This window comes from Pocillopora verrucosa, chromosome 7 (genome assembly GCF_036669915.1).
Source record: "Pocillopora verrucosa isolate sample1 chromosome 7, ASM3666991v2, whole genome shotgun sequence".
Classification (NCBI taxonomy): domain Eukaryota; kingdom Metazoa; phylum Cnidaria; class Anthozoa; order Scleractinia; family Pocilloporidae; genus Pocillopora; species Pocillopora verrucosa.
Genome location: NC_089318.1, coordinates 6,391,525 through 6,417,348, shown reverse-complemented (window position 1 = coordinate 6,417,348; position 25,824 = coordinate 6,391,525). Strand labels below are relative to the sequence as shown.

The window sequence follows — 25,824 nt, the reverse complement described above, 5'->3', positions numbered from 1 at the left end:
CGTTACTTTTATTCTTTTGATGTAAGTGAAATTATGCTCAACAAAGGAAAAGAGGATAGGTGTTCGAATTAAACTGAAAACTCCAATATTTGATTAGGGTATAGATTTCACGGGGCATTCAGGCCTGAGCACAAATACAACATAATCTTGGCGGATAGATATCACAATTTTTTAAAATGATTTGGGCAACTTAACCAATTTTTCTTTATCTTTTAATTAAAGAAATGGTTTTAGGAAAAGTTATCACTTTAATGAAGAGTTGCTTTTTTTATTACTTCTGAAAGAAGAAACATGAAGAGGCATCGCGTATCTCAAGCACGTCTTTTCGGAAACGGCTGGTCTTATTTTCATCTTTCTCTGTAGATTTTGGGACGACCAAACCATTTACCCTTTCTTACGATAACATTGACAGACGAAATTGCAATCCTGTAACCACTTGACTTTTTTTTTCAAACTTTCGGATCTCCAGCGTTTTAATCTGCGCTTTGGTTGCCTGAAAGAAGGTTTTTTACAGGATGAAGTTTGGGCTCGCACTTTACTTTATCAGCATGCTGCTGATAATTCAACCTGATGCCATTCTGAGCTGTGACACAGCAAATTGGTGGGCAAGTCTTGACAAGAAAGGTTGGTCTGTATGTCCAAATGATCGTACTTTCCTCAAAGGACTCTGGCGAAATGATCCATCGGGGAACAACGGCCTTTGGCTTATCGAGGAAGGAAAATGCTGCAGAGCTAAGGAGCCAAGTTATGCTAATCAACCGTCAACTTGCACAAACGCAAACTGGTGGAGAACATTAGACCCGTAAGTCGTGCTGGTTGAATATCACAGAGCTTTCAAAACTCTGGCTTTCTAAACTTTTCTGATGGAAAGTAATACTTCGATGAATTCGAAGCTTCAAAATCCCTCCGGGCAACCCCCCGGGGCATTTGAAATTGTGAGGATAGATTTTTTTAAATACCTGTCACCCGGGGCAAAAATTGTGCCTTATTTATTCGTAAGAGGCAAAATCAGTGACCGTGACTTTCTACACATGGACCAAACCTGAAAACGTAGACCATGTAGACCCACTTTTCTCCTGAGCGATTCGCTCGCACAAGTGAACTATTTACCCTAAACACCTCGGCATATTTGAAGATATAACCCTTGTATTTCGTTGGAAAGATCTGACACTTTCTGATCAATTTCCTCACCCCCACGAGCACGGACAACGGTCAAATGTCCGTTGGTTGCCTGAGGGGGGGGGGGAGGGATTTTGAAGATTCGAATTGTTCAGCGGATAATAGAATGTCCTCTCTTAGGTTTTGCCGTATTTAGGCTTTTAAAATAAACCAGTGAAGCTCTATCCAAAAATAATGCTCGAGGTATAACAGTCTACCAGGTTACAAAAACACGGATATCCTTTCCATAGCGTAGAGGTATTAAAGTAAGTTTGAACACTATTTCAGTTGTTCTATAACCTACATTTTTCCTTTTCACTTCTCTTTTTCAGAAAACATGTTTGGGCTCTGTGTCCTGCTGGCTATTACATGGAGGGCATCTATATCACCTATCCAACAAATATTTACAACATCGAAGAGTCCAAGTGCTGTCGTCCACAGAATCATCCGAACGCTTATGATGACTGTTATGATGAGGATGTTTACCTTTCGTTCGACAAGAAAGGTTGGAGCGAATGCAAACGGGATGGCTATTACATGACTGGAATCTACAAAGGCGGCTGTGAGCACCTTTACTGCATTGAAAAATTCAAATGCTGCAGCATGAAGAAAGGTATTGCGTTCTATGTGCTTCAAAATCTTTACAATTATAGTAAAGAGGGAAGTTTAAGACTCTGAGTGATGCGTTAAGTTTATCAAAAGGGTACAAGATTTAACTAAAGAAAGATGTAAAATTGAAACTGTAAAAGGAAACAAACCATTGGAACTCTGATAGATAAAAGAACCCAGAATATTTCTGCATTTCAAATGAAATGTCAAACCATTAAGGTGAAAGGCACTGGTGACAAGATTTGCAATAATCGGGCCTCATTTCACACTCATACTTTGCTCCTCAAGATGAGAGCAGCGATAAGATCATATTATGATATGATTGAATTTATCATTCACAATGAAAATAATCGTATGTCGATCAAAAAACTTACTTATTTTAGAAATAACTTATTCATTTCAGTTGCAGTTAATGGTGGATGGTCTGAATTCGGACCTTTTGGAGAATGCAGCGCCACTTGTGGAGGTGGAATCAAGGAGCGCTCACGAACCTGTACCAATCCCCCTCCGTCAGGAGGTGGAGCCCAATGTTCAGGGTCAGCTAAGGAAACAATGGTTTGTAATGTGGAGCCTTGTGCTGGTAGGTACCTCACATCCTTTAAAAAATGACTTCAAATATCTTTTCTTAGCGTCTACTAATCGTACTAGAGGCTATTATTATCCAACTGCACAAATTGAAGTACAAACAACGCTCGAGTGGAGTACAAATTGTATATCTTATGAGATGTTTTCGTGTGTAGTATTGCTGAGTATTTTACCAGTTGTGCCGTATTTCGGTGAGCCCGTAGGGCGAGACAAAAAACAGACAACGAGTAAAACTACACAGCGATACTGCACACCAAAACGTTTAATAAGTTATTTATTGTCCAAGTCTTTCAGCTCATTTCTCTCAAGGCGGGAAAAGCAAAGCAGATAGAGAAGCGTAGTGCTTATTTTAGAAATAACTTATTTATTTCTGCTGCAGTTAATGGTGGATGGTCTGAATTCGGACCTTTTGGAGAATGCAGCGCCACTTGTGGAGGTGGAATCAAGGAGCGCTCACGAACCTGTACCAATCCCCCTCCGTCAGGAGGTGGAGCCCAATGTTCAGGGTCAGCTAAGGAAACAATAGTTTGTAATGTGGAGCCTTGTGATGGTAGGTACCTCACATCCTTTAAAAAATGACTTCAAATATCTTTTCTCAGTGTCTACTAATCGTACTATAGGCTATTATTATCCAACTTCACAAGGTGAAGTACAAGCAACGCTCGAGTGGAGTACAAATTGTATATCTTATGAGATGTTTTCGTGTGTAGTATTGCTGAGTATTTTACCAGTTGTGCCGTATTTCGGTGAGCCCGTAGGGCGAGACAAAAAACAAACAACGAGTAAAACTACACAGCGATACTGCACACCAAAACGTTTAATAAGTTATTTATTATCCAAGTCTTTCTTTTGCTGAGTATTTTACCAGTTGTGCCGTATTTCGGTGAGCCCGTAAGGCGAGACAAAATACAAACAACGAGTAAAACTACACAGCGTTACTACACACCAAAACGTTTAATGAGTTATTTATTGTCCAAGTCTTTCAGCTCATTTCTCTCAAGGCGGGAAAAGCAAAGCAGATAGAGAAGCGTAGTGTGCGCAGCGGACTGGTTAAACTGGTTTTTTACAGTACAAAATAACCAGCCGTCCAAATGACCGTACAATATCGCAAGATTTTTTGTACTCTATTTCGCGCGTTCTTTGTACTCAATCATAGAGGACATACTTACTGAGAGATGTTATAAATTCACATATATTCGTTTGGTTCCTATTTTCAATGCGCCAAGGAAATATTTGTCTAAAATTCATTGATTTAGTTTCATTTTAAATTTACAGTAGATGGTGGGTGGACCAATTGGAGTAAGTATGGTGAATGTAAAGGCAAGAAGTGTAATAAGAGAGGCAAAATGTACAAGTACCGAACCTGCACCAACCCGCCCCCAAGCGGCGAGGGGAAGAGTTGCAAGGGAAAAAGTAGGAAAGGGAAGAGGTGCAGAGTGAAGTGTGACTAAGGTACGGGAGACTATGAATTGATGTGAGAACTTTTGAGTCTTTCCTGTAAGGAGGAAAACTCTCTTCACCTTTTCAAAAGTATGCAGATGGTTATATATCCAAAACATCAATTTTGATTGAAAATTGCTGTGTTGGAAAAATTTTTTAACATGTGGAAAAGATTTCTAAGCCTGAGAAAAGCTGTAACTGCACAGGTGTAAAATTACGATAATTTCTTATGTGTGTTTGATATCGCCAATCAGCTGCTGAGATATCGAGTTGAATACTCAAAGAGACGTTGAATATCTATGTAGGGTTAATGTTGGCCAATTTTTGAGCTTCTTTACTTTTGCCTTAGGGGGCTGGAAACCAAGAGATTTTATGACTATAAGCAGAGATGGTTAAAATAAATATTGGTTTTTGTACAAATATGAAGCCTTTAATAAAGCAAAAACAATTGAAAAATGAATAAAAAATCAACATACAATGGTTAAACATGAGAATAAAATTTGCAAACTTGGTTTAACATTTTGCAAACTGGAACTTAGACCCCTGTTCTTGGAGAAAGAAAGAAATAAAGTAATTTCTGCTGAGAATAGTGCCATTCAAATCAGGATCAGTTATTTTTTCCCCTAATCCATTAGAGTTAGAAAATATCATCACTCCAAGCATAGGCATGACTGACTCAAAAGATTAGCCCTTTACACCTTTAACGTCAAGATGCATATTCTCCATACTGTTATCTATACATTTATTAAGGTGCTGATAAGGAGAATTTGTTGAACAGTCAAGAGCTTTTTTAGTTAGTGATCATTTCCTTTATTCTTCTGACTTAACATGTGATCATGGGGTAATGTTTTTAGGAGAAATTAGATGCTAGTCACTCTTACAGGTCAAAGGGTTGGTTAGTCTCACAACTGATCCATCAAACTTGATGTTGCTTTTCCAAATTGTACTTGCAGCTCCAAAAACAGCCTGGAAACAAGGGGGAATTGTCTGGGAATCAAAGGACAGCTAGTTACATTTTGGGGTATTTGGAGGGTGGAATAACCAAGGATCACCAGTAATGTAGAGTTAAGAGTCCACACAGGAGCTTATCATTTTTTATGTTTAATATTGGTGCTGGTTAAATAAAGCTATGAAAATGTCCATATTTTGTTGTATGTTCTGGAACTGTCATTTCACATTATTTATTTTGGTTGCTAAAGAGAGGATATCTTGAGAATTTGCTTGTTCCTGAAGAATTTCAGAAGAATTTCTGGCCTTTAAGGCCATAGAGAGAGGAATGAAAAAATATATGTTGCTATTTCAGTCAAGATACAGAACTGAAAAACAAAAAACTTTCAAAAAAACATTGCTTGTCATATTATTGAGACAGTTAAAATTTGTTCTTTCAAAAATGTAACCTTTACTTTCCACACCTCCACACGACACCCACCCCCCCCCCCCTCCTTTACAATGACCCAAATTAAGGGACAATACAACCACCTTGTGCCCTTCCCTTAAAACTTTCACTAAGGGCACAGAACTACCATCATCCATGTTCTCTGTAGAAGAGTTTTAAATGCAGCATATATAACCAAAAAAAACAATGTACTGCAGCCCTATGTGAAACAAATGAAGATTTTGTCTTAGAGAGATGAAAAAGAAACTGAGGTTGGCCAGTCATGGGCTGGCTTGAGAGAATATCAGTTGCATCACTGGGAATGTGATTTGAGAACTGGGAATGGGACAAAGATGTAAGAAGAAAAATGTCCTAGCTATTTAACTCACTCGAATGTCCAAGACATGAATTTCTCCTTACAAGATCAATGCAGCGTTGAGCAGATAAGTGATGAGAATGAAGACAAATATAGATAAGGGGACAATTAGTTGATCCAATACCAAATTCCCTGAAGTAACATCATAAGAATTGTCTGGCAGACCGTGAGGATAATTACTAATGAGATCTTGGGAATTAAAGGGTTAAATGTGACCAGTAAATGAAGTGCCCATTCCTTGACTTGAGAAATATCAGTCAACAATTAAGACAAGTAAAATTGTCTACATCTTAGGGCTGATTTTGTCATATAGACAAAGTATGATAGACATTTTACTTTTTTGATTTGTTCAGCAAAATATAGAATGAAGAGACTGATTTTGAAAAGAAGAAAATTATAATACTTCATAACTGATTACATTAAACATCATTCTTTTACATCCATCCAAGTAATTAATTTTGATAATCATTCTTCTAAAAAATAATTTAAGTGGTGTCTGATAGAGAAAGTCTGAGGAAGGAGACATCCCTCTTTCTAAAGCTTCTTCCTGGCATGTAAAATTTATTTAGAAGCTTTAGTTGGTACCATGAGGGGACGCAAATCATCTGCACTGTAAGTACATATCACAATTTACGAAAACTTCATTATTCTTGTGAAAAATGATAGCCATCTTATTGAAACTTAATGACAAGTATAAGCCGGCAAAGAAAACAGTGCAAAAGCAATTATCTGTCACATCGATGTCAGCAGCAACAGGATTATGACACCTTATAGGAAAGCTGCCTGGAGCGTTCAAAAAGTCCCATACATTTTCTTAGACTTTTAGGGGACTCTCCAGGATACTTACAGTACAGACGATTTGCGTCCCCTCATGATTCATAAGTATGACACACATGTACAGGAGGGGGAGTGGAGAAACCAAAAATCCAAGCACACTTGTCTGGACTTTCGCTGAAGGTGGGTGTCAGCAGGTATTAACCCTTTACGCCCTAACATCAGTATTCATATTCTCCATTCTACTCTCTTTACATTTACTAAGGTGCTGACAAGGAGAATTTGTCTAACAATCAGGAGTTTGTTTAGTTGGTGATATTGTAAGGAGAAATTAGATGCTTGTCACTCTTAAGGGTTAAAGGGTTAAAAAGAACATGGCTCTGGACCTTTGTGGTCCTCAAGGAGACCACAGGAGTGAACAGTCTAAGTATTTGTCCTTTAAACTTTGAATGATGGTGAAATTTTCAGATCAATTTTAAATTTTATAGACTATAACACTAGTTATATATGTGAAAGCTCTATTTCTCTACAACAAATTCAGAATTAAAAAAACAACAACATCTACAGGTGTTCTAAAGTACATGTTTGTAAAACCTGATAGCGACCCCCACCAAGAGTTCCAAGGACTTTCTACTGTTGCCTGCCCCTCTCCTCCCTCTCTGTCTCTATCTCTCCTCTCCTCCCTTCCCCTAGAACTTCCAATGTCCCTTGCAGACACTGGAAAACAAGTTGGCACTGAAAAAAGGATGTCTCCTTCCCGCTCAAGTTATAACGGACACCACCAGTAACAAATTGACCATTGCATATTTATTTTCTCAAAAACACAAACATATAATATTCAATCTCTGTATGTTAAGACTTCTGTGATGCTACAAATTCTGGATAATCAATATAGCCGTCTTTGTTGTGGTCATCCTCATCTAAAATTTGATCTATCATGTGTCCCATTTCGTCATCACTATACTGTGGGTTCTTTCCTTCACCTTCTTCATCGTGATAATGAGTCATGGCATTCATTAGCTCAATTCCATCCAATTTGTTGTTATTGTCATAGTCGTGCAGTTTAAAGTAGTGGAATTGGAGATCCTCGTCAGACATCTGTTCATCCTTCAAGTCAATTTCGTCCTTAAGATGTTCCTTGATATGGCTGCAATTTGAATAAAAATGTCAGTCAGAGTATGTATGCTACCCTGTTTTTGACTTAGTCCATTTACTCTCAAGATATGATTCTTAATTCCCTCCTATGGCTGCTACACACCTCCCAGTATATTAGTAGCAAGAATTTGGTTTTAGACCAAGATAACAACTTCTACCTGATGATTTTGGGTATTCTTGTAATCTGTTTGCTGGTTAATGCATGGAACTATTATGGGAAGAAGTTACATGTTAATCTTTTCTGGGAGTTAATTAAAAAAGTGCCCTATTTGCAACACAAACTAAACAGAGGATCTCCCATTGTCTTTCTAGCATGCTAGATTTATCTAATTACAAAAAAAGGAGATTTGTGACTTGCATGTGAGATCTCAGAGGGGAAAAAATGATTCTGGATTGTAAATCTGAAAAGGATAAATATTTGGGAATTCTACAATGAGAGGATTGGCAATACGTAACTGCTGGCTCGTACCAACCAAATTTCAGAGTCCAGTTGTTTTCCAGATCATCACAATTGATGTTATCTTACACTACTCATTTCAAAATCAAATAGTTGATCGATGGACAAGGCTTCCTACAATACACGTGTAATAAGTTAATACGCTACGGTCATTTTGTGGTTGGTTCCTTAATAAAACGAGACAATTAGCTCGAAAATAGATTGAAAATAAATAACATACGAAAAACCTTACGCAAAGGGAGACAGAAACGTTATTATTGGTTTAGAACAAATAATATTACATCTGAAACTATTAACTATAAGGATTTTACACTTACTCTTTATCGTGTGTTAGTTTTGAATCGTGTAGAGGGTTATGCATCCCCGCAGCCTGCGTATCGTCAGATTTTATCAAAGAAAATAGAGAAAGGAACAGTAAGAGCCCACAAGCACGGCAATAAGACACCATTTTTCTATCCATCTAGTTAAAAATATGTGAATTTTGAGAAAAGATTTCCTCTACGAGACTATTCTGACAAAAGTAAGGCGCGGTTACTGAGCAGGAACTGGATCCTTTCTAGATCCCAACCTCCCATTGGTCCACTTGCTGTGTGTCTGACTTCTTATGCAAAAAGTTCCGTGAGATTTTGGACGGTTACGTCTGAATTGTGCGCCGATCAATCAGAAGCTTCAACATTCTCCTCCCTTCGGACAACGCACGGGTCTGTCGTCCTTGCCCAGGGGTGGACAATTTGAACCTTGCTTAGCTGGGGTGAGGAATTGGAACTGGAAGTGTCAAGTCTATCCAGTCAGGAGCCCAGTGGAGCACAAGTGTTTATCTTAAACATCGAGGTGTTTCAATTCGAGGTTAGGAGTTCACTTTCTGAAGGGCATGGCGTAGAAGAAAATTTAAAAAACGTTCATGTTTTGAAGCTTGGTCGATGAATACTGAAAGTAACGGTCGCTAATTTTGTCTTTTCGAAACGGTTGATCATCAAATTTGGCACTTGGGTGGGGCACAATTTTGGCCCAAACGGACGGGAATTTGAACCAAACAATTTTCAAAAGTTCAAATGCCCAGGGGTTGCCCTAAGGGGGGGGGGGCTTGGCTGGTTCTCCCGGTTCCATCAAATTTCAGACAGATTTCCATCATTTCGATTAAATCAATCTAATTTGTTCATGAATTGGTTGGAATCAATTATATGCTAGAAGTATTTGATTTACGAATAATAACATATCTTTGTATATTCCTTTGCCAATAAGAGGCCACGTCTAGATTTGAAGGGGAGGGGAAGGGGTGATGAGGAGTATTTCTAAAAACGGGAAAAAAAAATTGGGGCAAAGATAGAGCAGAGAGGGTTCGAAAGTAAATTCTTAGTCTCATTCAAATAAATACACCAAGACAATCAATATGGTTTTTCAAAATTATTTTTCAAAAAGTTTTAAAATAAATTGAACGAAAACTTGTGTTTTTAAAAATAAATTGATATAAAACTCGTGTCACAACCTGAAAATTCATCTGAATATCGTAAAACGTCAATAACGAAACTCGTGTTCAACAGTTTCGTAAAAGACACCGTAAAAGAAATAATTCCTTCTGTAAAGAAAATTTATATCTACCTAAACTAATTAAAAACTCGCCAAGAGGAAATTTAATGCCTAAAAGAAATTAATAATTGGTATTTGTATATAATATATCAGTAATGATTAATAACACTAAATTGGCGAGGGCCATGTAAAGGGTTTTCCTAACTGCGGGGCTCACAAGGTTATCACGAATAACATCACCCTCTATTGTCATTACACAGAGCTCTGGCATTGTCACAGCAACGGTATCCACGTCAATCATCTTGCCCTTGCATTCAAAGACATGCAGTGCCTGGACAAACTGACAGGTTTACATCCTTTGCTTCTCTTAATCAGCTGCCTGCAACAACTCCATCCCTTGTTCACCACGTACTCTCCCTGATGTCGCGTCACAATACAGGTTCTGGTCTTCATGGCTGCCCGAGGAAGGAACATTTGGCATCTGTTACAGCGGACTTCCTCGAGTTGTCTCGTCAATGTCCGCACGCATTGAGAAAGACTCTTGATTTTGTCCTCGTGCACACGCATTTTCTCGAGTGCGCGCGCGGAATTCTGGATCGCGTGTTGATACACTGGGCGGAACGCGGACTGTTCAATAAAGCAAAACAGCGGAGGTTTCTTGCCCAGCGCCCATTCCAAATCCATCAAGCCCGATTTCTCTAAGCATTTGTGCTCCATAAGAAGACGGATTGACTCGGAAAAGTTACATTCTGGGCTTTCTTCCTCTTCATTCCACCAAACTACAATTCTTAGCATATCTCCCATGCTGAAAACGCTGTTTTTTGTTCCCAACTCTAAAATCGATGATAAAAATTCAGAATCAACGATGCTTCTCCTAAACAGAGGAGAAACGGCGTAAAATTTCCACCTCGAGGCGAAGTTCTCGGCTGCCTTAATCAACAGTTCCTCGACACCCAAGAAATTTGCATTTTGAATCGTGCTGAACATTTCGTGAGCTTCGAATAGCGCGTCTTCTGCAATACCCGAGTACATAAAGCGCAAAATAGGCTCCATATTTCCAGGCGCCGGAAGGTGAACGGAGATAAAGTCCATGCTTGATTCGCGGTAGACCCCAAAAAATAGAGCCCGAAAATACTGACTTCTAAGAACCAAGTACTCTGTATGACAGTAAAATCGTTCAGAATTGAAAGAAATAATCTTGTCGGCATGCTCTGGTTGATTCACAAACTGCAAGGCTGTTTCTCCATCAAAAACGTTGAACGCTCTCAGTTCGTTTCGTTCAGTGACAACAGCGCGATTTTGAAGCACGTGGACTGTAAGACCGGCAGCTGACAGCTGAGAAATCAAATTATTCAGCACGTCTTTCATTTCGCAAACAAGCTTTCTGTCAGTAATGTTCTCTATGCCTTTCTTACCCTCCATTACCCTGCTATTTTCCTAGTGCTTCTTGCAGCTTCTCAGGCAGTCTTTCGCAGATGTGAAAGGAGTACGCTTGCGAAACCTGCTAGCTTTCAGTGCTTGTCCACCCATTCCATGGGGACTTATTATAAAAAGGTTCACTGAAGAACAGAATTCCTTAAGAATTGTTAGGGCGTTTGAAACAATTTTCACGTGAGAGCTGAGGGTTCTAAACAAGAACATCAAGTAATTTGCGACAATCAAAATTCCTCACACGCATTTATTAAAAATTTTTTAAGTCCGTTTGATATAATTTCAACCTATTTTATTTTTCATATTACTTTAAGAAGTCCAGTACTGAAAATTCTGAAAAGATAACGATACGACGAAAAACAGTTATGACGCAAATACCACGTAGTTTTGTTGGCTGTTTGCGTTTCCGTTTTTCTCTGCAATTACCTGTCTGTCACCTCGTGTTTTTTTCACAGGTACGGTGACTAAAGAATTGCATACCGTACATGTACTCTGAGGAACTTTCAAAAACGTGATCGAGTTGCCCAACATAAATTAGAAATAAGTCATTGCAAGTGGAAATCGTTGCGCGCAAGCCTCATGACTGGTATCCTCGCAAAAAAATTACAGGAAAGAAAGACACGAGAAAGACGTGATTAACCTTTAACCCCTCAGAATGACTAGCATCTAATTTCTCCTTACCATATCACCCTGAATAAAACATAAAGGTCGTGAGAATAGAGTAGATGATCAACAACCAAAGGAGCTCTTGACTGTTTGACAAATTCTCCTTGTCAGCCTCTTTGGAAATGTATGGATAACAGTAAGGAGAATATGAATACTGATTTTAGGGTGTAAAAGGTTAATGCAATAGCCTGGGGGGGGGGCAGGCTCTTATTCTTAGCGAGCGCTGCTGGATAAACGTTTTTCCGCCTGCGGGAAGGTTGGAGACGAATCGAGAGGTTTACCGGGGGTCTGGTATCAAGGAGTCAAACTTTCCCGCTGGCGAAAAGAAAAAAAACGCTCTTGCTGAAAAGCTAATCATGAGGCTATGCTCGCAAGCTATTTCAGAAATCATACCACATCTTTTCCAGGCCGAAAAAAAAAAGACTGACACCCAAGTGTCCAAACTTCTTGTGATCATCTGCATTTGAAATTTCCATGAGAGGCATTTACCTGTTTACTAAATTGAAGGACAGTGCTCTGAAGAAAAAGTTTATCTGTGTTGTTTAGCTTTTTCACGTGTAACTTGCAATGGGTAAAGTTTGGATTACGATTCAAAATTTATTTTGTACATGAAAATACATCAAATATTTAGTCGTTGAATACAAGCCCAAATTGAGACTGAACAGAGGCCAATACAAACAAATTCAAACTTGCATTTTCCCACTGAAACATTTAGAAGTCATGGGAAACATGGAAAATTTCATAAAGGAGGCTGGATAGTAACAAATCTAAACTTTGCTTTGCCAGTGGTACTTAAAATGCTTTGGTTGGTACATGAACATAACCAGCTTAATGTAGTCAATTTCTAAATGAAATGGTCCTGTGTTCCAGTCTGCTAACGTGAAGCCTAATGTGCGTATCCTTGGAAATGCCATCTGCTGATCCTGCAAGTAACCTGCATTGGTCAGGACAAACTTTGTGAATGGCACCTGGTAAGAAATGTATTCACTACATCAGAAAATGTAGTACAGTGAATGACCATATCATGATGCTCATTGCCTAATGTTGCAACTGTGTTGCCTTAGCTTTATGAGCCCTGAATGAACAAAGGTCTCATTCAGTGGCTTGTGCATGAAGAGGTGGGGGGGAAGGGATTGGGGTTTGGGAAAGATGGTAAATGTTAATGTTAAATATTGCCATAAAAACTCTTACATTTATGCCATAATGCTTATTACGAGAAATTATCATCTCACAGCTGGAGCTTGAGCAACCTGTGCAACCTTTCAGATACAAATGCTCACTAGCAGTTCCAAGTTTACTTTGGTTGCTCTTCACTTCCCTCTGGTATTTAGTAATTTACCCAGGAATCATCTTAAACTACAACATACATCCTTTGTGCATTCTTAAACTTGAATATACATGTACATATGCAAACTTTCCTAAAAGTACCAATTTATGCAATCCATTCAATAGGAAATGAGAGTAGATAACTTCAGTATCAACTAGAGATTGTTTCCTTGACATAATACCACATTCTCCAAATAATTTTATGGAGATGGTAGCAGCTCATGGATAGAACCAAAAGTTAGAGCCTCTGAGTTTAAGGGTTGGAAACGCTACCTAAACTGACGTATCTAGTGTTACCAACTGAACAGAAAATGCAAGTTGGCCGCCATAGAGATTTCCTTATGCTGACCTTTTGAGTCTTTGCCCTTCGTCAGTTGATAGATCCAAATTATCTTCTAATACCCCCCATTGACGCAGCTCCACAGTTTCTCTAGAAACTTAACCCCCCTATAACAACACAAGTGTTATTCCTTAATGTCCTACTGTTTGCTGTAAAAGTTATGTGTATGTTTTCTCAAAACTGTACCTTTACTGTCTCCCAAAGTGGTCCTCCCCTTGTATGAAAGAAAGATTGATGAATATCATCATCTCTGATGCTCTGTGTTTGAACATTCAGTGCATACGTTCTACCATCACCTCGCACTCTCATTACAATACCATCATAATCTGTTACATCATTTGCAGTAACATCACCTTTCCAATCCTGGAGAGTAACCAAATAATTCCCAGTTAGGAGTGTTTGCACATATATATTTTTTGTCTTTCCAAACAATTAGATCCAAGATTTGAAAGAAAAAAATCCCTAACAGTGACTTGTAACTAAATTCGCCTTAATCCTTTAACTCCCAGAAGTGATGGACATGTAACTTCTCCCAATAAAATCCATTCATCATCTAGCAAAGGGGTAACGAGAATACTTAAACTTGTCAAGTAGAGGTTGTTTTCCTGATTTAACACCAAATTCTTGTTACTTATTTAAGAGGAAATGTGAAGCAGCTAGAGGGGAGAATCAGATCTTGGGAGTGAAAGGGTTAAGTACTGTATTACTGCTGAATCAAATGTCAGGATCATCAAGAGAAAAAAAAATGCACTTAAAAAAATTTTCTTCACAATATAAGGCAAGTTGTTATCTGCCAATAGGATAATATATTTTATTTCACGGTCTGTATTTCATGAAATCTTGAATCACTCAAACTTCAAATGATTTTATGACATTGAAGGATTAAAAGTTCTTCATTGATTTTTCCAAATTAGTACAGGTTTACATCGTGGCTGCTATCTTTAACCCTTTAAATCCCAATATCTAATAAGTATTTCTCCTTACTGTGTACCATACAATTCCTATGATGTTTTCCTGATAATTTGATATTTGATTTACATATAATCTATGAATTTATAATTTCTCATTCTCATCACTCGTCTGCTTGATATTGTTTTGATATTGTAAGGAGAGATTCTGTCTTAGTCACTCAAGGGAGTTAGAGGGGTTAAGTCTATGTGGCCTGTAACTAACCCTGTGCGGCTGCGCCCTGATAGCACACATACCACTGTACTTGACACTTGTAGCTTGAGGTAATTCTGTCGATAGATTTCCTCGAAACACTGCTTTTCCCCCAGGGCTTTGTACAAATTCAGCTGTTGATTTGCCACCAAACTGTTCATCTGTAATCAGTGTCCACTTTTCGAGAGACTCCTTATCGCTAAAGTCCCACAGAATTTCTTGGTATTTCAATCTCGACATGGGATCTGGAAAGAGAGTGTCTACAACTTTTTTTACGGCTGGTTTTTTGAAAAACCCTTGGACACCTCTTACGATGCCGTTTCCAGCCGCCATGATGTTTTTGTCCTGGTACCCAGGCTTTACGCTGTGTTACTTTTCCGACAGAGACTGGCTCCTACAGGGACGAAAGATGGCGGGTGTTTGCGGCAATTGCCAAATACTTCGCCTGACTTCAACCCTAAAAGGATGCTTTAACACCAAATTCCTGCCTTTTAAACCAAAATATATCATACCTGCTACCTTCGTCTCTACCTTCAGTTTTCTCGGATGTCGACGTTCGTCTGAAGATCGTCGTTCTGGAGGCTTCATTTGGCAACACGGAAGATGTGTGCAGGAAGACGTCTACACGTTTTGGAAGATGGAAGGATCAAGAACCTATAGATCCACTTCTTTTCATTTTCAGCGAGGTGTAGAGGAACCTGGGAAGACGAAACCAGTGTCTGGAATAATCAAGACGAAGCTGGAAAAGATGAAAGAAATGGTATGTTATATTCCAAAACTAAATATTGCCTGGGGGTTAGTTGGAGGAAAGTGTGTAAGGTGAACGAGAGGCGGCATGGACCGGAAGGGTGATGGGCAAGGTAATGACTATGACTTTTGCCTCCTGTGCAGTCATCAGGAGATACATGTATTGCCTCCTTTTTCAAGTTGCCTGGCATTTTGTTACTATTTTGATCATGTTGTCTGATTGTCTAAACCAGAGTTATGACACTCAACTGAAAACAATGCTTCACTTGACTCTGATAATGACTTCCATAAGGTTGTTGAAACCTCAGTCACCAATATCAACAACGGTCTTGCTCAGGACTGCCCCCACCCAGATGATTATACTACATGATCACATCATGGGCATGATTGTGCTTTCCAATACCAAAGCACTATGCACTATGCACTATGCACTATGCACTATGCACTATGCACTATGTTGTCAGTATGTGATAAAAAATTATTTGATGGGAGTGTACAGGCATGTATTAATCTAATGATGATCAAAGTTGCATTGCACCCAAATTGACACAGAATTTGTGCAGAGTGAGTGAATGACAATTTCAGTTTCCAGGCAGCAGCAGGCTACATTTCTTTCCACTATCTCTCTTTTTTTTTAAAGAAAGAGGATATTTATACAGTGCCAAATCTGCTGTCCACCTTCAGAATAGTGATCACTCCAGTTCTTGGCTATCTGATAGTTACAGAGGATTTTGTCAGCTCTTTAATTTTCTTTGGTGTCGCTGGTGTCACTGACATGGTATGATATGAGTGAACAATGCTTTAATCACACTTTGTGTTTCTTCAGTGAATTTTCATTAACCCTTTACACCTTAGAATCAGTATGCATATTCTCCATACTGCTCCTTATACATTTGCTAAGGTGCAGGCAAGGAGAATCTGTTTAGCACTAAGAGCTTCTTCAGTTGGTGATCATTTCCTTTTTTCTCATGACATCAATGTGTGATTCAGGGGTGATATTGTATAGAGAAATTAGATTCTAGTCACTGTCAGGGGACAAAGGGTCCAGGATGGAGTCCAATTAAAATAACTTGAACCAAGCACTCATTGACCCTTTACACCCTTACATCAGTATGCATATTCTCCATACTGTTCTCAGTATATTTTCTAAGGTGCTGACAAGGAGAATTTGTTTAACAATTAAGAGCTTATATAATAAGTGATCATCTCATTTATTCTTGTTGCATTTATGGGTTATACAGGGGTGATATTATGATGCTAGTCACTCTTCGGGGTTGTACAGTTAAATATATACTACATAACCTTCTTTCAGTTGGTATCCCTGTGAGATGACTCTCTATTAGAAAGACATGTATTTGGGTATGATTGTAGTTACCCATGGAATTTTAACCTTAAATACTTGTTACAAGAAAAATGATGAAAAGTAATTAAGGTGAATTATGACCATACAGCTTATCCCTGTGTTCATTTAGCTTGATGGATTCATTGCAAGAAATTTTAAAAACCAGAAATCAGTGCTGGGCACAGTTTTAGATCCATTTGCTGACAAGATTCTGATGTCTGTACTGACCATATCACTCACTGTTGTGTCTCTTCTACCAGGTAAATTATTTAGACTTGAGAATAAAAAACTAATTAAGTTTATCAAGAGTTAACAACTATCCACAGTAGTGGAGGTGGTTAGTGGTGGGTATTAACCAAGCTGCACAGCAGAAATATCCACTGCTATCCACCAACAGTGAGGTGAATGGTTGAATAGTTGTTTCTGTATTTACCTATACACAGAGATAATATTGCCCAAAGACATGATTTGAACTCTTTTACATGTATTCCTGCAACAATTACAATTTTTTTGGGCACATATACCCACGTGAGTTGCTTGGAGATGAACAGCAAAAGATAGTTAGAGTTTGAGAAGCCAATTAGAGCATGCCTTTAATGCCTTCTAGTATATACTGAAACTGTTTTTAGATATCATAAGTAACTGTAGGTTGTAATTTCTTTTTTTATGATTAAAAGAATACGAGTGTGTCAGATGGCTAGGGTTAGGTGTAGTTAAGCTAAGTTATAAAAAGGTCCCTGATGATGACAATGATGATGATGATAGTGATAATGATGATGATTACAAAAATCTCAATGATAACGAAAACTAGAGTACTGATCAAGATTATGTTAAAAATGACAACATTGGCCATGAAGGTCTGAGACCAAAGTTAAATGTTTTAATGCAGCGATATAAAATACAGTGCAGCTGTGACTTGCTGTAACCCTTGTTTATCAATGAAGGAACACTGCATGGCATAAAGAAATGCATGGCAGAAGGTGCAGCAAATTGAAATTTGCAAATTTGGGTGAGCTTATCAGCACTGCAAGGCTCAAACTGATTTCAGAGTCCTCTTGAACTTCATCTGATACCCTTTTTTTTTTCTTTCTTTCTTGTTAGTTACCCTGACTGCATTGATTCTGAGTCGAGATGCCCTTTTGATTGGCTATGCTTTTTACTTGAGATACAAGTCACTTCCATCACCGGTAGGTTTTACCTCACTCAATCTTTTTAGTATTTCACAACAAACAAATGCTGGCAATGCAGTATTTAAATGTGTTCATTTGTCTTATTTTCTTGTTAAAACAATTTTGTGTTGATTTCTTTAGAAAACAATTTCCAGGTACTTTGATTTTAACTTACCTACAGTGGAGCTTAGACCCAACTTCCTTGGCAAGGTCAGTCAACTCCTCAGATCTGATTTTTATTTCTCTCTGCCAATTGCTCTACATTTCCTTAAGATTTAGTGGAGAGAATTTCATTTTTTATCAAGACCAAAGTTAGTGCATACATGCATCAGTTACTGACCAAGGTTATATATAGTTTACTTTCAAAGCTTTAAGAATGTGCAAATTTCTAAACTTGATAACCTTTTGTAAAATATTAAGTTTCTTTTGTAGCCAAAATCTAGAATCAGAATTAAAAGTTAATGAAGACAGATGTAATTGAATTTGATGGAAATCACTTGTCAGTGAGATTTGCCCACAGTTTAAGATAGCATACACTTAAATATGAGTTAAACTGCACAACCCTTAGCCTACACCCTCCCCTCTCCTTTTCCTTCCTTACTCCCATGGAATACATATCTATGCTCTCTGCTGCTGTAAAATCAAAGATGGCAGCTATAATTTTCATCAAGAAAATATCGAGCACTTACTTGCCAAGATTACGCCTGTTCTGAAAGCTAACACTATCCTACCACTTGCTATCTCTTGTTGAGATTGTTATTTAATATAACTTAATTTGCAAAAATGTGTTTCAAAAAAGGCTGACGTTGGCATTTGTTAATCTGGTGGTTCCAGTTGTTTGATAACCAATCATGACAAATTTGTATCATAATGTAAGAGCCTCTGTTTGTTATTTAACTTTCCTTCATTGTTTTAGGCCAACACAGTTTTACAGCTGGCTCTTGTTGGCTGTTCACTGGCTGCTCCTGTTTTTGGATTTGTGGATCATCCTCATTTGCAATACCTTTGGTGGGTGACAAATTTCTTATTTTTAATCATTGGCTGTTTTTCTTCTGGTGAAAAAAAAACAACACAAACAATGGGGGGAAAAAAGAGACTTTTTTGGATGAAGCTGATAGAGGAAGAACAGTTATTCCTGTAAAAGATTTTGATCAGTTTTGTCCAAACTGTAGTCTCAGAGATTCTTTGTACCTCACTACCCATTGTTAGACTATTTCACACACATCAACCTTTTCTAACCCAAAATCAGTCTGCATATTCTCCATACTGTTCTCTATACATTTCCTTAGGTGCAGACAAGGAGAATTTGTTTAACAATCAAGAGCCTCTTTGGGCTGTTGATCATTTTCTTTATTCTCATCTCATTACCTTAATGTGTGATACAGGGGTGATATTGTAAGGGGAAATTAGATGCTAGTCACCCTTAGGCGTTAAAGGATTAACCTTTTCTACCCTAACATCCATATGCATATTCTCCCTACTCTCCTCAGTAAAATTCCCAAGGTATTGATAAGGAGAGTTGCTTAACAGTGTAGAGCCTCTTTAGTGCGTTTTTGATTCAGGGGTCATCCTGTAAGGAGAAACTAGATACCAGTCACTCTCTGGGTGTAAAATTTGGCAGCAAATGGCTATACCCATAGAATTAAATTAACAATTTTCTCCTATACGTATCATAAACATATAGAACATACATGCATATGTGCATACATTAGCACTCCAAGTTGCCACCTCAATTGCGTTTAATGAAATATTCCTAAGCACAAAGCTGTCCTGTGAAGGAACATTCTCCCTAGTTCCTTTAGAAACTTTACCAAGGAAAACAAGAACTTTTTAAAAACCATAACTTTTTGTTTGGGTGTAATGGGTTTAGCTTAAAAACTATTAAACAAGTTATGAATTTTTTTTTTTTCTTTTTTTCATCGTATTATGTCATTTTTTTTTCAGGTATACAGTGGCTTGTTCAACTGTCATGTCTAGTATTAGTTATCTTATCAACTTTAGAGGATCTGTAAAATATCTTTAATAAATTAATTGAACGATTGCAGCTTCTTTGGAAAAAAAAGATGAAATAAAAAAGAGAAAATAATTTTAAAGAATGCGTAGTGTTCGTTGTGAGATGTGCCCTTTGGATTCAACTTTTTAAAAAAATACAAAACAAGAAAAAAAAACACAAATAAAGCATAAAAAGGCTAAGTAAAACTAACCAAATATAAGTCAACGAACAAAACGTAACAAGAAGCGAAAAACAAACAAATACTCACTGGAATAGAACAGAAAAAAAGGATTACCGTCATCCTTCGAGAGAGATCTTTCGAACCTTAAACGCTTGGAGTTTCAATAAAAGCCAGTTATTGGCGGTCTACCGCCGCCTGTAAGACTTCTCTCTGCCATCTGTTTCGATGGCAAGCAAGCTCTCGGATTTGGGTTTTTCCGCACGGCACAATCGCGTATTACGCCATCTGGAGCCGCGCACCCTATCTTATGTGGACAGACCTAATTACTCCACTTTACAAAATACTAATTTTTACAACTCCACTCGACTTTTTGGTAGGATGCATCTAAGTTAGCCTTCCTTAGCTAAACAAATTGCAGGGGACGGTCGACAGTCAAAAATAAGGAGAGGGCTGGGGTGGGAGAAGTCTTCTCGCCCTTTCCCCACCCTACCCCCACCGTCCACTCTAACTCCAAATCAAACATGACCGGCCTGAGAAACGTTAGCTCGCCCTAATAAGACGTCGGCAACTGCACTGCAGGTTACTCAGAAATGATCTTGTCTAGATTTTGGCTTTTTTTAGATACCAAAACACTTAACAGTGCTTCCACACTTATACCCATTGGGAATAATCGCACCGTGCTTCAATGAATGATGTCGATACAGGTAAACGCACGACTCTGATGAGTCTTGATGACTTCCGCATAGGTTGTCGAATCGTTGGTCACTTTTACCGACAACAAGAAGTCCTCGGGACTAGTCACGATCGAACATGATTCAATTGCTTTTACTTAACCGGTGCAGCTGACTGTTTTGTTAAAGTTTTATTGGGCAGAGTCACAAAGGGTATCAGCTGTACCTCTCGTTTTCTCACGTCCAACACCTTCGTTACTTTCATCGAGCGCACGAAAAGCTACCTCCCTCCCTTAATCGTTTCTTTTTTTTCTAACAAGCATCTAAATTCTCCCAACAATATCACCCCTGAATAAAACATTAATGTCATGAGAATACAAGAAATGATCGCAAACTCTTGAAGCTTCGGATTGTTAAGTAAGGTCTCCTTGTCAGCATCATAGAAATTGTATAAATAACAGTAAGGAGAACTTGCACATTGATGTTGGGACGTAAAGAGTAACAACCAACCCATTGTGATAGAGGTGCGTTGCGCCTACATACGAATCATCAAGCTGTAGGCCTAGACAGCTCGAGTAAGCTGATCAAAAGATACTTGAAAATTCTTTAATTTGACACAAATTTATCATTTGTAGCCTGGGACAAGAGATAATGGACAGATCTCTCCAGAATATTTGCAATGGAAAACAGCAATGAAGCGATAAATTTCAATTGTTCTTGATATCCCTTTGTGGTTTTCACCAATCGAAATTCCATACGTAGTCTCGGTTTGACGGAAAATAAAGTTAAGAATAGACGCAGGCATTAACAAAGTAATTAGCTGAATTAGCATACGCAAATTGTCTAAGCGAATGGTGACAATTTGTGGCAAGCCTGGTAATTTACAGAATATTACGGCACACAGACATCAAAAATAAGGATGGCACCCTTGAGTATGCGGTGTATTTTCATTGTTGCTCTCTTCGGCGGATCTTTCGCACGTGCCGATGAAGAGGCGAAATCGGTTCTACACGATTCCAAAGTCACGCACGATCGAGAGTAAGTAACTTTACATCAAAAAGTACCTAACTAAACAGTTGAAATCCTAATGTGCGCTTTGAAGATCACTATGGTTTTCAGTACCAAGCGAATGCCACCTAAAATATTTATTAATAATATTTAGACAAAATAGAAATATATCCATTTGAATCAGGACTTGGTGCTGCAATATTGAAAGTGTGAAATCGTACCGCTTGACTGTGTGTGAAGGTCGATGTAAATGGTCCAATTATTCATATGTTTTAACTTGTTTACCGCTCTGTTGCTATCTCAAACATATAATTTTATCACATTTCGGGAGGTATAATTTAATACGACCCACACTTGCATGCTGCTGGTTTTTTTCGAAAAAGCCAGTACATTTTTCTGTGTGAAAAGTATGCACACCGGTTGTTTTCGTCTGTGTTTGTATAGGTAAACATGATTTCAAATGGTTAAATTTGCAGCATTCAAATTGCACCTGCTTTGTAATGTGATAATCCATGCGAACGCGAAACGAGGCATGCGTGAAGTGTGAAAAACCAGGCCAGTCGAGTGTGACTGAAGAGTAACCCTACTGACTACCTACTTATTCGGCCTGAGAAAAAACAAAACGGCGCAACGTGACAAACGATGGCCAGCGCTCAATCTCCCAAAATAGACAAGGAAACTGTTCTACATGACCGGTGGAACAAAGAAAAGTCGTATTAAAAAGGAAGCCAAACAAAAATAGCAAGAAACATTTTGGCCTAGAGTGACTGGGTCATTCCTATCAGTAACACGCCATTAACCCTCTAACTCCCAAGAACTGATTGTCAATTCTCCCTTCTAGCTGCTACACATTTCCTTGTAAACAAGTTGAGAGAATTTGGGACCGATCAAGATAACAATTTGTACCTGATAATTTTAAGTATTCTCATTTCTAGTCTGTTGGAGAACGTATGGTTATTATAGGGAGAAGTTACAGGTTAATCACTTTGGGAAGTGAAAGGGTTAAAAAACGCTATGAAACCGTCCCCACTCCTGAAAAAAGGGGAAACTGTGGTACTGCGTCGTTGAGAGAGGGAGGGGGGGGGGGTAAAAAGAGAATTTGGTTTTAGACTGAATTGATAATGTAAGTGTGGCTACCGTAGAGGGTTTCTAAAGTTGATGTTTCGAGAGTTATTCAGAGCGAACGCTCGAACGTCAGCTTTAGGGCCTGGTTACAAGAGCTGCGCCAATTAGGTTTGGCTGAGATTTCGTCAATTTAGTTTAACGCAAGAATTTACATGGCAACCGAGCCAGCCCAGTCATTGTGATACCGGGATCCTGGCTAACCGGGCTGGCTCGGTTGTCATGTAATCACGAAATTGATTTTTGTTGCGCCAATGAAAAGTGCCGAGATCTCGGCAAAACCCTGGCAAAACTAAGCCATTGTAAATTGAATATAGAAATTCATAGAAATTCTCTACCGGGAAGGTGGCCAATTTATATTATCAACTCACTTGATAAAACAGGATCGTCTCCACTTATGCCGCTTTTTTGCGGCTCTGCAGATCGGAAATTCTTCTTTTTCACATCAAAGAGGATATAAAGGCGTCATGGGCTGATTTGTTGTTACTCATAACTTTTAAGTTAAAAATGTCTTTTTTAAGTGTTGCTGACCTTGTTTCTGCAAGAACTTTTTATGTTTATTTTACCTTAGTTTGTCATCCACAAGTAATTTGCCAGAAAAGTCAGCTTTTCACAAGAATTTTCTTTAATTTTAGTCATATCAAGGAGCATCTAAAAGAGGAAATTGAGTTCAAAGAAGAAGAAATGAGTGATGAAGACCTACAGTTCCACTACTTCCGACTTCATGATTACGACGGAAACAGAAAACTGGACGGACTGGAGATTATGCATGCCATCAGCCATTATCAGAACGAGTCGGGAGTAACAGACAAGGAGGAAACTTCGGACGAAGCTAATTCGAGAACCGTGGACCAGATTTTGGACGAGGATGACTTAAATTCAGACGGATATATTGACTATCCCGAATATATCGCATCGCATAAAACCACGACCAAAAATTCAGAAGGGCACGCAAACTAACCCGATACTCATTCCAGAAAAACTGCTTTTCTATGTAATTCTGATTTCAACTATTGCCTTAGTTTTTTCAAATATAACATTGATTATTAAGACGGGAAAAAAACTAATGTTACTTTTGCGCGTAGTATCCGTTCCGACTCGTTGTTTCATCACGTCACGCAACGTGCTCACGCGTACGGGAAGACAGAGCGTCGCGTGACGAGACTAAACACATGAGGCATGTGCGAAGCATTAATTTCGGCCGCCAGCGAGCCAATTTCCCGCGCATAATTTCACATGAAAATGTAAGAAACGACCGGTCTCAAAAAATAAACAAAAGAAAATTGAAATCTGTAAAAGAAAAAAAGGAGGAAATAGGAAAACTCGAGACTTTTGAACACAAAGCTTCTTCAAGAAATTTATTCCAAAACACCATGACTCACTGGCTTGTGTGGTTGTTTGCAAATTGTTTAACCCTTTAACTCCCAGATCAAATTTGTAATTCTCCTTACTGTCAACCATACAATTATTATAATGTTAGTTCAGAGAATTAAGTATCAAATCAACTAACTATCCCCAATTTGATATTTTTCTTTGTTCTCATCACTCATCTGGTTGATATTGTATTGATACTGTAAGGAGAAATTCTGTCTTGGTCACTTATGGGAATTAAAGGGTTCTGACAGCCTGAAAGTACCCCACCTAGTTATTACAACAGTCACACATGCAAATGCACTTTGTTGAGTGTTAGGTAGACCATACGCTCGATTAAGAACCACTGTTCAGAAAATGAACCCACAATCCTCAATCTATCCACAAGGATAGAGCATCAATTGCTTCATTTTGTTATTTTCAGTCATCAATTCTTCTTTTTTTTGGTCCACATTTAATTTCTGTTGTTGCAACAAAATAAAAATAAAACCTGAATAGGAAACCAAATGATTCTTCACTAGGATAAAGCCTCTTGCAACTCATACCCTTCTCCTACCCTTACTTATTTCAAGTGTGTGTGCATGGGTGTAGGTGGGTGTGTCTGTGTGTGATTTTTAGAGGAGGTAGAGTGGGGGGGTCCTGTGCACACAACATGCAAATCGTTAATTAAATGCCAAAAATTCACAGTTCAATTTTTGCTGCTCTCTCCTGACCACTTTTTGCTCCTCCCTGGTTCAAGGGGGGGAGTGTGGGCTCATATTCCCAAACAGTGGCAGATTATTGAGCCTATCATAGACGAGTATGTAAGATACTTCTGTGGATACTTGGATGAGAAAGCAAAATAAATGATTGACCATTATCATGATAATTATGTACTCAGACATACTTTGATGTTTTAGAACTATACTGTGCATAATATTCTTCCTCCCTTGATGCAAGTTTTTGCCACTGAAAAATAGGGAAAAACCACCAGAGGTACCACTTTTGTCCACAAATGTCATAGAAGTTTTTCTTCCAACCTTTGCTGTAAATGAAATTTTTATGTTGCCATTCATAGGTTGTTTGCCCAGAGAAAATCAATGTCAGTTGAAAGAAGCAACAGCTGGCACAACCCAGAGTTTGAACAATACATAGCCATGTTACAACAACCACCAAGAAATAATACAACGTGACACTTCCATTCCATACTTTAAAGACTGTCAATAATGGAACAACTTTGCAGATGGCCTCAAAACTGAGAGGAATCAAAGGACCGATCTTCAGATGTAAGTAAAATAAGTTTATGATCGCCACATAAGCTGATCCGACGAATGCGAAAAAATTAAATACGACAAAGAAACGCGCATTTGCGTGACCAATGCAGGCTGCCGCAAAGAAGCAATGATGGTCACGCCTAACTATACACCTGTCACAAAACGAACAATGATGTGACCTTGGAGGCGAATTTTGTTCGCACGATTGGCAATAGAAATCTCCATCGCGCCCCTCGCTGAATTTCTCCAGCCTCTTATGAGATGTGTCAGTCGTTACTACGTAGAAATAGTTTCCAACAGCATTGATCATAATGTAGATAAAAAGTATTAAATTTGTCGCCAGCAGCCCGACAGAGTCCGTAAACAATATTGGTATCACTTCAAAAATTTCAAACCAAAAAAGAAGGACGAACATAACAACGACATATCCAAGCCCAACGGTGTGAGTTCCGAGGATGGTGCCTCGCGAAGTCTTGCCGTAGAACTGATGCCGAGAAAAATCAATTGGTTGAGATGACGCACTCATCTTCCTCAAACCACTCCTAAGAGAATTCTCAGTACTATTGCACCACGGAGCATACGAGTAC

The 25,824-nt window shown here is 38.5% G+C and overlaps 7 protein-coding genes across 8 annotated transcripts in view; 3 read left to right on the top strand and 4 right to left on the bottom strand.

The window, feature by feature from the left end:
* LOC131769968 (properdin-like) overlaps positions 1–4,932 on the top strand; it is a 5,232-nt gene extending 300 nt beyond the window's left edge. Inside the window, exons 2-7 of one of the 2 annotated variants that reach the window (XM_059085695.2) lie at positions 470–802; positions 1,491–1,771; positions 2,177–2,347; positions 2,732–2,902; positions 3,628–3,804; positions 4,746–4,932. In XM_059085695.2, coding sequence (XP_058941678.2) covers positions 516–802; positions 1,491–1,771; positions 2,177–2,347; positions 2,732–2,902; positions 3,628–3,803 — 1,086 coding nt within the window. In that variant the 5' untranslated portion in view covers positions 470–515 and the 3' untranslated portion in view covers position 3,804; positions 4,746–4,932. Of the gene's footprint in view, positions 1–469; positions 803–1,490; positions 1,772–2,170; positions 2,348–2,731; positions 2,903–3,627; positions 3,805–4,745 lie in introns of both variants that reach the window. The other variant, XM_059085694.2, reaches the window with a different exon arrangement.
* A 2,177-nt stretch (positions 4,933–7,109) lies between these two features.
* LOC131769964 (multiple coagulation factor deficiency protein 2 homolog) lies at positions 7,110–8,448 on the bottom strand. The gene is made up of 2 exons (XM_059085690.2): positions 8,247–8,448; positions 7,110–7,464 (listed from the first exon to the last, which is right to left on the bottom strand). Exons 1-2 carry the CDS (start codon positions 8,387–8,389, stop codon positions 7,170–7,172), a joined length of 438 nt encoding a protein of 145 aa, XP_058941673.1. The 5' UTR covers positions 8,390–8,448; the 3' UTR covers positions 7,110–7,169.
* Positions 8,449–9,753: 1,305 nt separating this feature from the next.
* Positions 9,754–11,027, bottom strand: LOC131769949 (uncharacterized). The gene has a single exon (XM_059085676.2). The coding sequence runs from the start codon at positions 10,876–10,878 to the stop codon at positions 9,754–9,756; it is 1,125 nt and encodes a 374-aa protein (XP_058941659.1). The 5' UTR covers positions 10,879–11,027.
* Positions 11,028–11,133: 106 nt separating this feature from the next.
* LOC131769951 (complex I intermediate-associated protein 30, mitochondrial) lies at positions 11,134–14,718 on the bottom strand. The gene is made up of 3 exons (XM_059085678.2): positions 14,393–14,718; positions 13,406–13,582; positions 11,134–12,521 (listed from the first exon to the last, which is right to left on the bottom strand). Exons 1-3 carry the CDS (start codon positions 14,711–14,713, stop codon positions 12,321–12,323), a joined length of 699 nt encoding a protein of 232 aa, XP_058941661.2. The 5' UTR covers positions 14,714–14,718; the 3' UTR covers positions 11,134–12,320.
* A 65-nt stretch (positions 14,719–14,783) lies between these two features.
* On the top strand, positions 14,784–19,725 carry LOC131769950 (cardiolipin synthase (CMP-forming)). The gene is made up of 7 exons (XM_059085677.2): positions 14,784–15,140; positions 15,768–15,905; positions 16,600–16,729; positions 17,571–17,656; positions 17,780–17,848; positions 18,555–18,646; positions 19,583–19,725. The coding sequence occupies exons 1-7, from the start codon at positions 14,790–14,792 to the stop codon at positions 19,659–19,661; spliced, it is 945 nt and encodes a 314-aa protein (XP_058941660.2). The 5' UTR covers positions 14,784–14,789; the 3' UTR covers positions 19,662–19,725.
* Positions 19,726–21,317: 1,592 nt separating this feature from the next.
* On the top strand, positions 21,318–24,500 carry LOC131769958 (multiple coagulation factor deficiency protein 2 homolog). Its single transcript, XM_059085686.2, has 2 exons — positions 21,318–21,521; positions 23,249–24,500. Exons 1-2 carry the CDS (start codon positions 21,403–21,405, stop codon positions 23,571–23,573), a joined length of 444 nt encoding a protein of 147 aa, XP_058941669.2. The 5' UTR covers positions 21,318–21,402; the 3' UTR covers positions 23,574–24,500.
* A 177-nt stretch (positions 24,501–24,677) lies between these two features.
* Positions 24,678–25,769, bottom strand: LOC131769957 (palmitoyltransferase ZDHHC22). The gene has a single exon (XM_059085685.2). It carries the CDS (start codon positions 25,761–25,763, stop codon positions 24,861–24,863), a length of 903 nt encoding a protein of 300 aa, XP_058941668.2. The 5' UTR covers positions 25,764–25,769; the 3' UTR covers positions 24,678–24,860.
* Positions 25,770–25,824: the final 55 nt, after the last annotated feature.

Coding starts and splice junctions, on each gene's coding strand:
- LOC131769950 (XM_059085677.2), top strand. CDS start 14,790: ATGGCGGGTGTTTGCGGCAATTGCCAAATACTTCGCCTGACTTCAACC. Junction 17,849..18,554: donor GACCCAACTTCCTTGGCAAG/GTCAGTCAACTC, acceptor TCATTGTTTTAG/GCCAACACAGTTTTACAGCT. Junction 18,647..19,582: donor CCTCATTTGCAATACCTTTG/GTGGGTGACAAA, acceptor TTTTTTTTTCAG/GTATACAGTGGCTTGTTCAA.
- LOC131769949 (XM_059085676.2), bottom strand. CDS start 10,878: ATGGAGGGTAAGAAAGGCATAGAGAACATTACTGACAGAAAGCTTGTT.
- LOC131769957 (XM_059085685.2), bottom strand. CDS start 25,763: ATGAGTGCGTCATCTCAACCAATTGATTTTTCTCGGCATCAGTTCTAC.
- LOC131769964 (XM_059085690.2), bottom strand. CDS start 8,389: ATGGATAGAAAAATGGTGTCTTATTGCCGTGCTTGTGGGCTCTTACTG. Junction 7,465..8,246: donor AAACTAACACACGATAAAGA/GTAAGTGTAAAA, acceptor TTCAAATTGCAG/CCATATCAAGGAACATCTTA.
- LOC131769958 (XM_059085686.2), top strand. CDS start 21,403: ATGGCACCCTTGAGTATGCGGTGTATTTTCATTGTTGCTCTCTTCGGC. Junction 21,522..23,248: donor AAAGTCACGCACGATCGAGA/GTAAGTAACTTT, acceptor CTTTAATTTTAG/TCATATCAAGGAGCATCTAA.
- LOC131769951 (XM_059085678.2), bottom strand. CDS start 14,713: ATGGCGGCTGGAAACGGCATCGTAAGAGGTGTCCAAGGGTTTTTCAAA. Junction 13,583..14,392: donor TCAGGGCGCAGCCGCACAGG/GTTAGTTACAGG, acceptor GTTACTCTCCAG/GATTGGAAAGGTGATGTTAC. Junction 12,522..13,405: donor CACTTTGGGAGACAGTAAAG/GTACAGTTTTGA, acceptor ATTTCTTACCAG/GTGCCATTCACAAAGTTTGT.